General features: G+C 41.1%; 1 protein-coding gene across 2 annotated transcripts in view; it reads left to right on the top strand.

Annotated features, from left to right (window-relative positions):
- Window positions 1–13,463, top strand: part of COL4A4 (collagen type IV alpha 4 chain) — a 78,902-nt gene that overhangs the window by 36,251 nt on the left and 29,188 nt on the right. For both annotated transcript variants that reach the window (XM_034780570.1, XM_034780569.1), the window contains 10 exons: window positions 1,079–1,262; window positions 3,553–3,621; window positions 6,803–6,910; window positions 7,546–7,764; window positions 7,955–8,107; window positions 8,543–8,713; window positions 9,989–10,132; window positions 10,895–11,002; window positions 11,344–11,525; window positions 12,915–12,978. In XM_034780570.1, the coding sequence (XP_034636461.1) occupies window positions 1,079–1,262; window positions 3,553–3,621; window positions 6,803–6,910; window positions 7,546–7,764; window positions 7,955–8,107; window positions 8,543–8,713; window positions 9,989–10,132; window positions 10,895–11,002; window positions 11,344–11,525; window positions 12,915–12,978 (1,402 nt within the window). The remainder of the gene's footprint in view (window positions 1–1,078; window positions 1,263–3,552; window positions 3,622–6,802; window positions 6,911–7,545; window positions 7,765–7,954; window positions 8,108–8,542; window positions 8,714–9,988; window positions 10,133–10,894; window positions 11,003–11,343; window positions 11,526–12,914; window positions 12,979–13,463) is intronic.

Below are 13,463 nucleotides of genomic sequence, written 5' to 3'. Positions count from 1 at the left end.
CTTCGGCACGGAGGTCCCCGTCTTATGGGCTTTTTTATGCCCCGGGGATAATGACCGGCGCCGAGGCACTTGCTGTGCTTGCGGTGCCGACGAGGTTCGGTGCCGGGGAGGCTTGTCTGACGCCACTCGCGTGGTCGTCATAACCGGTGCCGCCGGGGCACTGCGCACCGAGGCGCTAGGTGCCGGGGCCTGACTTGTAGATGGAGCGTCCGGACTAAGTGCCGCCTCCATCAGGAGTTGCCGGAGCCGAAAGTCCCGCTCCTTCTTGGTCCTTGGTCTGAAGGCCTTACAGATCTTGCACTTATCTGTTTGATGGGACTCTCCCAGGCACTTCAGACAGGAGTCGTGCGGGTCGCTCGTGGGCATAGGCTTAGCGCAGGAGGCGCACTGCTTGAAGCCGGGAGCGTTGGGCATGAGCCCGGCCCCGCGGCCGGGGGAGAAAGGGGGAGACGACCCCCTTAATCCCCTGAACTACTAGAACAACTAGAACAACTTTTAAAACTATTTAACTATAAATACTAGAACTATAACTATAACTACAACTATGAACAACAAACAAAGCTAGGGAGAGTGGAGGACAGCTATGCCGCGCTCCACAGTTCCAACGACCGTCAGGGGCGGTAAGAAGGAACTGAGGGGGCGCCGGGTCGGCTGGGGTATATATTCAGCGCCATGAAGGCGCCACTCTAGGGGGCTCCACAGCCGACCCGCCGGTGTTGCTAGGGTAGAAAATCTTCCGACGATCGTGCACGCGGCGCGCACACACCTAATGGAATGGATATGAGCAAGCACTCGAAGAAGGAGGATTGGATCTTACCCAGAGAAGAAATTGGTTCTTTATTTCAGGGCCAACTACATGTAGAGTACTGTAAAGTTACTGAGCCTATATTGCAGTTTGTAAGCCTACCACAAGATTAATTTTAAAAAAAGCACATGTATCATCCATTTAGTCATTTCGTTGTGTAACCAAAGATTTTTCAAATATTGCTCTAATACTGGAGTTACTGAAAGAAAGCAAATGTGCTAGTCTTACGGAGCTTATATATATTCTTTTTTTTTTCTTTTTTTTTTAAAATAGGGTGATGGTGGATCAGCACTGCCAGGTGATAAAGGTTTTCTTGGGGCACCAGGACTTCCTGGTTCAAGAGGGCCTATGGGACCATCAGGTTTGGGATTTCCTGGCCCACCGGGAATCGGGGGTCATCCTGGAGACCCAGGAAGTACTGGTGTAAGTGGGCTACCTGGTCTAAAGGGTCAAAAAGGTAAGTTTGAATCTTAACATTAAAAACTCTCTCATTGTATATGTGCTTGGTAGGATTCAAGTAATCTGCTTTTCAACTGGGATATCTGCATTCAGGAGCAGACAGAGGTGAGGCACAAGAAACATGAAATATCTGTGAATGTTGATTCACTGGGGCCCTGAACCTACAAACCAATACACCTCTAACCCAATATAATGCTGTCCTTGGGAGCGAAAAAATCTTACTGCGTTATAGGTGAAACATTGTTATATTGAACTTGCTTTGATCCGCTGGAGTGCGCAGCCCCACCCCCCCCGGAGCGCTGCTTTATCACGTTATATCCGAATTCATGTTATATTGGGTCGCGTTATATCGGGGTAGAGGTGTACTTCTGTAATGCTGGTGGGACTACTCTCTGGAGCAAGGAGTATTAATCTGAATAAAGATTTGCAGGGCTGGATGAAGGAACAGGGAAAATGACATAGTATTTACACAATATAGAGCCATTGCTGATTCACAAAGTAGTGTTAGAATAACCTATGGGAAGATGTCAAACAGACAGAGAAGGTGGAATAACATATGAAAAAGAAATAATAGATCAAAGTAGTAAAACTGAGATTAGTAAACACATTGTAAATATAATTTCCATATGCTACATTTTAAGTATATACAGTACAATATTTAATATAAAACTGTGCAGTTTAAGTTAGCTACGTGATTCCAAAATTTCTAACTTCTATATTCTCAATTCTTTTGCTTTCAGTATATTCCCGTTAATCTCGTGAATAAATCTTGTTTATTCATACAAATTGCTACACATGGAAAGCTAATTCTATCTAAAAATTACTTGGTTAAATCTGGTTAATTTTTCTCTCGATTTTAATGAATCCAAATACACCTCTACCCCGATATAACGTGACCAGATATAACATGAATTCAGATATAACGCGGTAAAGCAGTGCTCCAGTGGGGTGGGGCTGCGCACTCCAGCAGATCAAAGCAAGTTCGATTTAACGCGGTTTCACCTATAATGCAGTAAGATTTTTTTTTGGCTCCTGACGACAGCGTTATATCGGGGTAGAGATGTATAAATGTTTACTTCCTTAACTGATAGGGATTCTCATTTGAATAAAGTTAAAAAGATTTGGTCTTTATTTATATTTTATAATTCTAGTTAATGTAGACTTTTTTTTGAAAAGCAAGTATGTATTTAAATGTTAATACTGAAGTCATTACACTCTTCTGGACTTTATGGTAGACAAACTATGGTTGAATTTCAGGTTTCCATCTTGCAGACTCCTTCCCTTATGAACCTTTGCATTCTCCCCTGATCTTCCCAAACTTCCTTCTCTGTTATTCTAAAGATCACTTACCTTGTGCTAGAGACCTTGACTTTCAGTTAAACACCTTTATTGTTTTATCAAACATCTTGTGTATGACAAACCTTTTTCTATGTTTGACTTACACAAACACCAAACCATGGTGAATTTTCCAGTTCTTTAACTTTCTTGGAGCCCTCTTTCCAAATACTGTAGCTCAATGATACATAAATTCTATTCTGAACAAGCAACAGCTATCACATTCCCCCCCATTTGCTATAACAATACTGAATTGTTTCTCTGCAAAATGTAAAGATATTTTAGCAGCTAAAGGAAAATTTTAATTAATTTTTAAATTATCACTATTACCTCTATGCTGCTGACACTATTGGTCCTGGAATACTTTACTTGTCTGATATGCATGGGGTCAAAACTTGTTCTGGGAATTCGAAACTAATCTTAACCTGAACATCTCAGGTAGCGGATCAGTGGAGCCTGTCATTTCAGTGTTAAGGCAGCTTTAACCAAGAACAAAAATGCTTTGATGCAATATAGCATTTAGTGGATATTGTGGAATTGCCTTAATTGTAGGCAAAGCAGAAATTTCCATACTTGAGATTAGAATGTCATCTTCAAATTCTCTGCACCTCCTCTCAGAGAATATTTTAAAGACAATATTTTTACTGCCAACACCACAGAAAATAAAAATATATTATTTAATCTCTGCAGAATATATTCCCCATACCAACATTACAGTTGATCAAGTTACTAATATAACCTTATACCAAATGTATAACAAGAACATTACAATTAAAATACCCCTAAGCTTAAAGAATATGGAAATAACTATTTGCATAAATATTCTATAATCCATATAGTTTGTACATTTGGTTAATGACAATATTGACATGTTTGCAAACCTTACAGTAGATAATCAAACTTGGTTTATTTGTGTACAATACTTGCATAATGTTTTTTTCCTCTTGTTTCAGGTGACATCCACTGTTATGTTCCACCATATCCTGGAAGTCCAGGCCCTCCAGGTTTTCAAGGGGCTCAAGGTCTGTTTATTCAGAGGGGGAAATGGGGGCGTTCTGATTTTTAAAGAATTTGTTATCAGTGTTTAAATGATAGTGAATTGGCTACTGAAAACTAGCCAACTAGGAAACAGTAAGCCACATGGTGAACACTCTAGTTCAGGGGTTCTCAAACTGTGGGTCGGGCTTCGGTCCCCCCTCCTGGAGTCTCGTATTAATTTTTATTGTTGAAAAGGGGCTACACTGCAATGAAGCTTGTGAACCCCTGCTCTAGTTATTGAAGCGGAACACAAAAGGTCTCAAAATGGAAGATTGTAAATAGACAGGAATAGACTGTAAACTAATTATAACCACCAATAATTAAGGACTAGGCTATGGCCCAGCTTGTGTGGCCCCAAAGAGCATGAGTGGGTGGAAGCTGCCCCCTTGCAAATGGCTACCAGGGTCACGAGTGGCCACATGAGGAGATCAGCATATGTGGAGCTGCTACATCCCGTGCCGATGCAGATAGCTCGGACAGGTTGGGAAGAGCCTTGGCTCCATCAATTAACTAGGAGTATCTACATCCACATGCTGGGGGAAGTAAACATGCTGGGCATACACCTAGCACTGGGCACTTCCCCCACAAAGCAAGGAGGAGCCCAGAGGGCAGAGTGTGACTTTCGACATCATAATCTGATACAAGGGCAGAACAGGCACTGGTATGACCCTTGCTTGGTGCTCCTGGCAAAGCCACAACTCAGCCCTATTTTTACTAGAAAGACATGTCCAAATTCATCCCTTGTCTAATTCCATTTTAAATGCATAGAGTTAAACCAGGGATTGACCAACAGCCTATTCATTGTTGCTTGTGGTCAGGAAAACTCCAAGAAAATAGAGAAAGATCCCACCAAAAGCAAGTGAACACTTTGGACTTCCACTGAAGCCACTTTTAGATGACCTTTGTACAGCAGCCTGATATAAATATTTTAAGTTTTAGCTAGACTGGGACCTCATACACCCTGAAGTGAAAGAACAGGAAACAATACATTCTGATCAGCTGTGCCATCCCAGAATAAATTAGGAGGGAGTGCAGAACGTATGAAAACTATTACTTTGACCCTGTAAGTCTTGGGATTCAAAGATTTTATTTTCTCTTACTTTATGCACAAAGAAATTGAGTTAGGACCCAGTTTTCAGTAGGTTTATATCATTGGTAGCTTTATAATTTATTCTAGGGCTGTCAAGCGATTTAAAAAATTAATCGCGATTAATCGCGCAATTAAACAAATTTATCATGTTAAACAATAATAGAATATCATTTATTTAAATATTTTTGGATGTTGTCTACATTTTCAAATATATTGATTTCAATTACAACACAGAATACAAAGTGTACAGTGCTCACTTTATATTTATTTTTATTACAAATATTGGCACTATAAAAAAACAAAAGAAATAGTATTTTTCAATTCACCTAATACAAGTACTGTAGTTCAGTCCCTTTATCATGAAAGTTGAACTTATAAATGTAGAATTATGTACAAAAAATAACTGCATTCAAAAATAAAGCAATGCAAAACTTAAGATCCTACAAGTCCACTCAGTCCTACTTCTTGTTCAGAAAATCGCTCAGACAAACAAGTTTGTTTACATTTTCAGGAGATAATGCTGCCCACTTTTTGTTTACAATGTCACCTGAAAGTCAGGACAGGTGTTAGCATTGCACTGTTGTAGCCGGTATCACAAGATATTTACGTGCCAGATGGGTAAAGATTCGTATGTCCCTTCGTGCTTCTACCACCATTCCAGAGGACATGCGTCCATGCTGATGACAAGTTCTGCTCGATAACAATCCAAAGCAGTTCATTTTCATTATCTGAGTCAGATGCCACCAGCAGAAGGTTGATTTTCTTTTTCGGTGGTTCGGGTTCTGTAGTTTCCGCATCGGAGTGTTGCTCTTTTAAGAGTTCTGAAATCATGTTCCACACCTTGTCCCTCTCAGATTTTGGAAGGCACTTCAGATTCTTAAACCTTGGGTCAAGTGCTGTAGCTATCTTTAGAAATCTCACATTGGTACCTTCTTTGTGAAATCTGCAGTAAAAGTGTTCTTAAAATGAACAACATGTGCTGGGCTATCATCCGAGACTGCTATAACATAAAATATATGGCAGAATGTGTGGAAAACAGAAGGAGACATACAATTCTCCCCCAAGGAGTTCAGCCACAAATTTAATTAATGCATTATTTTTTTAACAGATGTCATCAGCATGGAAGCATGACCTCTGGAATGGTGGCCGAAGCATGGAGGGGCATATGAATGTTTATCAAATCTGGCATGTAAATACCTTGCAGTGCTGGCTACAAAAGTGCCATGTGAATGCCTGTTCTCACCTTCAGGTGACATTGTAAATAAGAAGTGGGCAGCATATCTCCCATAAATGTAAACAAACTTGTTTGTCTTAGTGATTGGCTGAACAAGAAGTAGGACTAAGTGGACTTGTCGGCTCTAAGGTTTTACATTGTTTTGTTTTTGAGTGTAGTTATGTAACAAAAAATTTCTACATTTATAAGTTGCACTTTCATGATAAAGAGATTGTATGTACTACAGTACTTGAATGAGGTGAACTGAAAAATATTATTTCTTTTATCATTTTTACAGTGCAAACATTTGTAATAAAAATAATAATATAAAAGTGAACACTGTACAGTTTGTATTCTGTGTTGTAATAGAAATCAATATGCTTGAAAAAGTAGAAAACATCAAAAATATTTAATAAATTTCAATTGGTATTCTATTGTTTAACAGTGTGATTAAAACTGTGCTTAATCGCGATTAATTTTTTTAATCACGTGAGTTAAACTGTGATTAATCAACAGCCCTAATTTATTCTGCTGTTTTACAGTTGTTTTACTATCAGAGGGACCCAGAGTAACCTCATTCTGGAGATTTACAGACTAGTGCACAGCCCTTGGGTCCAAGCTGTCAGCTGTCAGTCAGACCTTCCTGGGCCAACTTGTGTGGCCCGTCCCACAATGTTCAGATAGATATGAAAGCACTCGATCTTCACAGAAGATAAAAAGGACAGCTTGCTTGTAAATTCTGCACAATGCTGCATACAATGAAGATGCACCACTAGTTACTTACATCTCCTTTTAGTTCACAGAGAGGTTTGGCAGGTTATAAGCAGATCCTGTAAAATCTGTATTCTTTCTATGTTCTTAGGACCAAAGGGATTAAGAGGACACCCGGGTCCTCCTGGGCCAAATGGCTTTGATGGGCAAAAGGGTCAACGAGGCAAACCAGGGACATCAGGTGATATAGGGCCAAACGGTAAGTGAGAGAGAGACAGTATTTTTTTACCCCTGAAACATGGAGCTGCACAGACTGTTAATACATGTGCATGTATACTTACACAGGATAGGGTAAACTGCCTTGCTAGTTTTAACCATCTCAGCCTCTTTTCCCTGAAATTCAGGATGTGTGTCTAAAGTTCAGTTGTAAGGTTGTTCAGGTTGGGATGGAAGTGATCTCTCCAGTTAGACTGATGTATAGATGAATCCCTTCCAGTGTGTTCTGTTACTACCACAATAGAAGGTGCTGCTGAGTCTTGATCAATTCAGAACCTGTAGCAGGAGCATGATTGTTATATGTAAACCTTGCAGGCACATGGAGAATATATTTACTTACCAAAGGGATTGGCATAAACAAGGATGGGGAATACACAAAACAAATATATGCTGCCCCAAACACGTAGGTATCACCCCCCAAGCGTATCAATTCCACAATGGCTCGTTGGTTTCTTGTGCGATATCATTATCCAATGAGAAACCTGAAGTATGCAAATATTATTTTGCATATAATTTGAATATATTTTCATTCTGTTACATTTGCATTATGGTAGCCCACACCTTTAAAACATACCATCTGAACGGTTGTCTATGTTGTGTGATTTTTAAATTCAATAGGCTTTCGAGGCAATGCTGGTGATCCAGGTGATGAAGGTGAAAGAGGTTCTTCTCCTGACGGTGCCCCAGGTTTTCCTGGCACTCCTGGACTTGCAGGCCAGAAAGGTGTTCCAGGTGATACTAGTTACGGTCTTCCAGGAATTCCAGGCCACAGAGGATTGCCAGGATTATCTGGTTCACAAGGAATACGAGGTGAATCAGGTGCTCCTGGGCCACAAGGTATGGGTCATATTTCTACTCCAAAGTGCAGGAAAGTATCAAACATTTTTGAAAACCTATAGAAAAGAACCATCCACATGGGTGGGTAAAATACAACAATAATTGAATACGTTGTTCTGAACTCTACAGGGAGGTTGCCAGGGGAGTGGATGGGAAGTTTTTTGTCAGGAGAAATATTGCATCTTTTTAGGACAGTCTGGCAGACCAGGATTTCCAGGTGCTAAAGGTCTGAGAGGCAGAAAAGGTGAAATAGGCGCTCCAGGCTCACCCGGTCAGCCATGTGATAAAGGCTTACAAGGGCCACCAGGACAGCCAGGAGTTCTTGGACAGCGAGGCCCTCCAGGTAAACTGTGCTCATAACATTACATCCCAGCTCTGAACTTTGGGCATCTTTTTCAGGTGAATATCTACAAACTCAGTAATCCCCCATTCCATTTATTCTCTGTTCCATTGATTTTCTATCTGCAGATAATCACTTTGAGCCTCTCCTTATTCCCAGAGAATGCCAATAGCAAAGCTCCCATTGATTTCAGTGGTACCAGAGCAAAAACCTTTGTGAAGCTGTCATTTTGATTTAAGAAAAACATCAGCTAAAAATGACTGAGTTATGTGGCTAGTGAAAATTATTCACTATCTTAAGGTGTAGTAAACTGAAAGTGTCTCCCCTTCCTCTGAGCAACTTCTCCCCCAAAACTAGCTCATTTCTACAGTGGTGTCCTCCTGCTATCTTCTTTTGTGCTTCTGGTTATAAAGTGAGTAAAATAAACTCTTTTCTCAGGCTTACCAGGTTTTAAAGGTCAGAAAGGAGACATGGGCCCACCAGGGCCAGCTGGAATGAAAGGCCTACCAGGAACTCCTGGTGTACCAGGGTCCCCTGGTCCTCCAGGCCCTCGAGGATATCCAGGACTTCCTGGGAATGATGGATTACCTGGACTCCCAGGCCAACGAGGTATATGAAGCCTAATATATCTATCACCCTGTTACATATAATTCTTTTAAAGAGCTGCTCCTTCTCAAGTGATGTCAGTGAGAGTACTTTGCGCTGTTCGCATCCTTCCAGCTTCTACTACATGGATCTGTGAAAAACAATGAGACTATCACCCTTTCTTATGTCTCTCGGAGCAAAAGTCAAGCAAGTGTAAAGACTTTGCAGCTTGCAGGGCACACCAAAGATTCTTTGGTTTTGGTTGTTTTATGAAAGTAACAGGCAAATTTCTATGGACTATTTCATTCTTCCTGTCTGCAACAGGTCATTATTGTGTCCTGGTTTCAGTGCAATATTGTATGAGAGCATACTCATGTGTGCCTAAGAAGTATGAGGTCATGTGAATGGGGAAACAGCTTCCCCCAGCTGGGAATCCTCTCTAATGCTACCAGCATTTGGGGAATTGTTTAGTAAAAACTTAGCAACAGTTTAGATATGAAAGTAAGAGACATTTACTGAGGCACTAATGAAATGCTTTAAAAATGCATAAATACATTTACAAACGACTGAACTACTTTCCTCAGACTTAAAAAGAAATAACCATTGGGCTTGAACCTAAGCATGAAATAAGCGTTTTATCCCCAAAGGAGGAGAATTTTCCAGAAAGTTATATGAGAATGAAAATAGGGGAGGTTAATTGTCTATGGGCTGGCTGCTCCAGTCTGTTAGGCCACTTTATACCCCATAATGTCACAAAGTGGCTTTAAGATGGCTGGAGTTAGCTGGCAGAGGGGGACTCTGCCAGAGGAAATCAGGCGGAGACAGCCACACACCTCGTGCTGGAGGAAAAAAGAGAGAGGGAGTATATCCAGAAGTCCTAGAGGAGGAGCAGGGTAGGCGGAGCCCCAGTATGCTTGATCTTCCACTGATGTAAAGTCTGAGTGAAAGTTAGAGCAGCGGAAGGCTAACACTTTTGCCAGGGCTGGGTGGGAGAGTATCAAGGAGCTGCAATTGGCTCCCTTCCATTACACCCGAATACAATTCCATGTGTAACCTTTTGTAGCTCAGATACCAGTGATGAGCATCAGCTAAGTACCTAGATAGTGAATGTCTGCTACTGTGTTCTATTGTTACCCAGCCTTACCTTAGTGTTACCCAAATACATCTGCTGTTGATTCTCATATATTACTAACTTTCCAAAACTCTCTCTAAACTGTCTCCCTTTTGCTTTGCACTCTTTCTAATAACACCACAGTAGGCTGTTAGATAAGTACATCAGTATCTTAACATTATTACCAGGTAGCAAAGGCATCCAAGGCATCCAAGGTTTCCCAGGAATCCCAGGAAAAGAAGGAAAGACAGGAATCCCGGGTGGAAATGGTGAACAAGGAGAAATGGGTTCAAGGGGGCCTTATGGAGAATGTGGGGATGGAGGGCAAAAAGGTATGGAGAATCCATATTACCTCTGCCTTTCAACTGGCTTTCTTTCATTTTTGTTAATAAAATTGTTTTAATTTCGTGTTTGTTATAAAAGGACTTTAATCAATTCACTGCCATTTTCCAATGGGATCAGTGGAGTTAAACCAGTGTAAATCAGGTGTACATGCAAGCAGAATCAGATGGTGTGTTTAATGAGTCTGCTTTTTCATGCACCTGTTTGTTTTTATGTGCCCTTTACACACACTGCTGCATCTGGTGCAGCTCTCTCTCAACAGGGGTGATGAGCAATTGTATGTCATCACCAACAGATTTGAAGCAGGGCATTCTTTAAGATTCTGTCATGTTTTTCTCATTGTTCAATGTAAATATAAAGGTTATTGGCAATATCATGTCCCAACATTAAAACAAGGAATAAAAATCAACCTGCCAAATACATAGTTAGTGAGAACCAAAAGATCTGCACAATGGCAAGTCCAGTAGCCCTCAGGCAAACTACTCTACCCACACCAGAAGCAATTCCCAACTTACACAAAGAAAAGATGTTTACAGATTAATATAAAGAGGGGAAATACAAAATAACTTCAATGATAAACTTGTTGAAATAAATGGGACTTACATTACGTTCTAAAGAGAAGAGAAAAGGGCGCTCTTGTAAGACTTTGGGAGAGAGTTCAAGCAGCTAAATGTATGTTTAATGACATTTTATGATACAGTGTGGTCAGCTAGCATTTGTATATATTATATTCACCGTGTTCTTCTTCAAAGGTGAAAGAGGTGCTCAAGGAGACAGTGGCTTCATTACCTTATGGCTGGAAAAAGGACAAAAGGGAGAACAAGGGCTTCCTGGTGAGGCTGGGTTTCCAGGGGAAACAGGTGAGCTCATGAGAGAGAGTGTGTGTGTGTGTGTGTACACCCACCTTGCCTGGTTTTTAAAAAGGTCTACAATTTTTTGTCACAGTGCCACAATTAATAGTAGTTTCAAAATTTCAGGCATAACTGTGGACACAAATAGTAGCATTTGAATATCCAACTACCCCATTATGTGGACATGTCCTTTAGTTAGTTGTATAAATACTACAGTTTATGCCTACAATTTATTGTGTACTTCATGAATTGTGAGCACACAAGTGTACCCACAAAAATGTGGTACCAAAATGTATCACCCAAGGGCCAGGATAAATTTACAATAATCTTTTGTTGTGGAATAATTTCAGGTGAAAAAGGCAGTCCTGGAATCAGAGGGATCTCAGGATTTCCAGGCAAAGATGGACTCCCAGGAATTCAGAAGGGTGAACCTGGTGATAGTGGACAGATTGGTTTTCCAGGGCTGCCAGGCTTCCCAGGATCGGCAGGTTTAGGAGGAATTAGTGGTTTTCAAGGGCAACCGGGTGACCAGGTAAGCTAAGAGCAATAGTGCAAGATCATGGATACATAGTACTGAACTGCATTTTTATACTTCTTGAGAGCTCAGAATCCAAGCAACAGGTCTGATTGTGGTACGCAAGCCATACGAGCATGCTTATAGAGCTCATACGCCAGGTCACACCAAAGCCTCTGATTGGCAGAAGCTGGGACTGGATGACATGAGATGGATCCCTCAATAAATTGCCCTGTCCTATTCATTTCCTCTGAAGTATCTGGTACTGGCCAGTATCGGAAGATAGGATACTGAGCTAGATGGACCATTGGTGTGACCCAATGTGGCTGTTCTTATGATCTTATTCAGAAGACAGCATTGGCCTAGCATGTAAGGTCAACAAATGTGAAATTTGTTTGTTGCTTTTATTTTCACTTATTTTATACTGGGGCTGGATGGGGTCCTTTGTCACCTCAATGGTCCATAGAGTTGTTTGGTTCCACTCTCTGTAGTTGGGAACCCTCATCAGATTTCACTGACTAACAAGAAAGGTGCATGAGCAGTCTATCCTCTGATATTATTCCCAAGGACACATGGGTGGAGTCACCTACTCCACCCCTAGTGAGATAGCCACTTCCAAGAGCAGCCTGCTTGTTTGTATGCATAGTCCAGGAGCATCCTTGGTCTTTGTCACCCTCAGAGGCAGCTTACAATGAACAGAACTCTGGAAAATACTATTTCCAAAGGAAAAATGTACAAATATGCATGATATAGATGAAATTAGAGGCAAATTCTTCACTATCTTGCATCCCATGCAATGAGTCAATGGGATTGCACAAATGTAAATCCGGGTTGAATTTAAGCAGTTATAGTTACATATCATTTGTTTTCAGTGTTGGGTCTGTGTTTTACCAAATTATTTCTGAGGGACAGTGTAAGCTTTGTATTGCTGATTACAACTCCTTGTTTATGATGAAAAATTAGATTATCTTTTTTTTAATATTAGAGGGTCAACACTAATTTCTTGGGGGTCAACAAAAGGGGAGATAACATGTTTTATATTCATTTGTGTTCTTGAGTAAAATACATTACTGAAGTACCATTTTTGAATTAAACTACAGTTGCATTAATTGAATCACCTAGAGGGAATTTAACATATTTGATCCAAATTCTAGCCTTAGCGATAGATACACAGATCTAACTCAAGACAATTTGTATTTCCTGCATATATCAAAGGTCAGTATTTAGACATTATTTGACACAGACTAGTGGATTACTCCACAGAAAATCATACAGTGAAGAAACAATAATATTGACATTTAGTATCAGTCTGTTCATCAGAGCAACAAAATCATATGTTTTTACAGATTGTGCCTGTTACGTATATCATATTTTAAACACAGCATGTTTTTTTTAATAATGTATCAGGGTGAACGAGGTTTACCGGGAATTCCTGGATGTCCAGGGCATGATGGTACAAAAGGACTTAAAGGTAATGAGCTGAAACATAAACATACAAGCTATATGAAATACATAGTATTTTGTTAGGTTGCTGTATACTTGGATATATTCATTGCATCCTCTAGGACAGTGTTTCCCAAACTTGGGACGCCGCTTGTGTAGGGAAAGCCCCTGGCGGGCCGGGCCGGTTTGTTTACCTGCCGCGTCCGCAGGTTCGGCCGATCGCGGCTCCCACTGGCCGCAGTTCGCTGCTCCAGGCCAATGGGAGCTGCTGGAAGTGGTGGCCAGTACGTCCCTCGGCCTGCGCCACTTCCAGCAGCTCCCATTGGCCTGGAGCAGCGAACTGCGGCCAGCGGGAGCCGCGATCGGCCGAACCTGCGGACGCGGCAGGTAAACAAACCGGCCCGGCCCGCCAGGGGCTTTCCCTACACAAGCGGCGTCCCAAGTTTGGGAAACACTGTCCTAGAGGATGCAATGAATATATCCAAGTATACAGCAACCTAACAAAATACTATG

The sequence above is a fragment of the Trachemys scripta genome, chromosome 9 (genome assembly GCF_013100865.1).
Source record: "Trachemys scripta elegans isolate TJP31775 chromosome 9, CAS_Tse_1.0, whole genome shotgun sequence".
NCBI lineage: Eukaryota > Metazoa > Chordata > Testudines > Emydidae > Trachemys > Trachemys scripta.
Note: the sequence above shows the minus strand (reverse complement) of the source record. Positions and strands in the feature narration are given on the sequence as shown.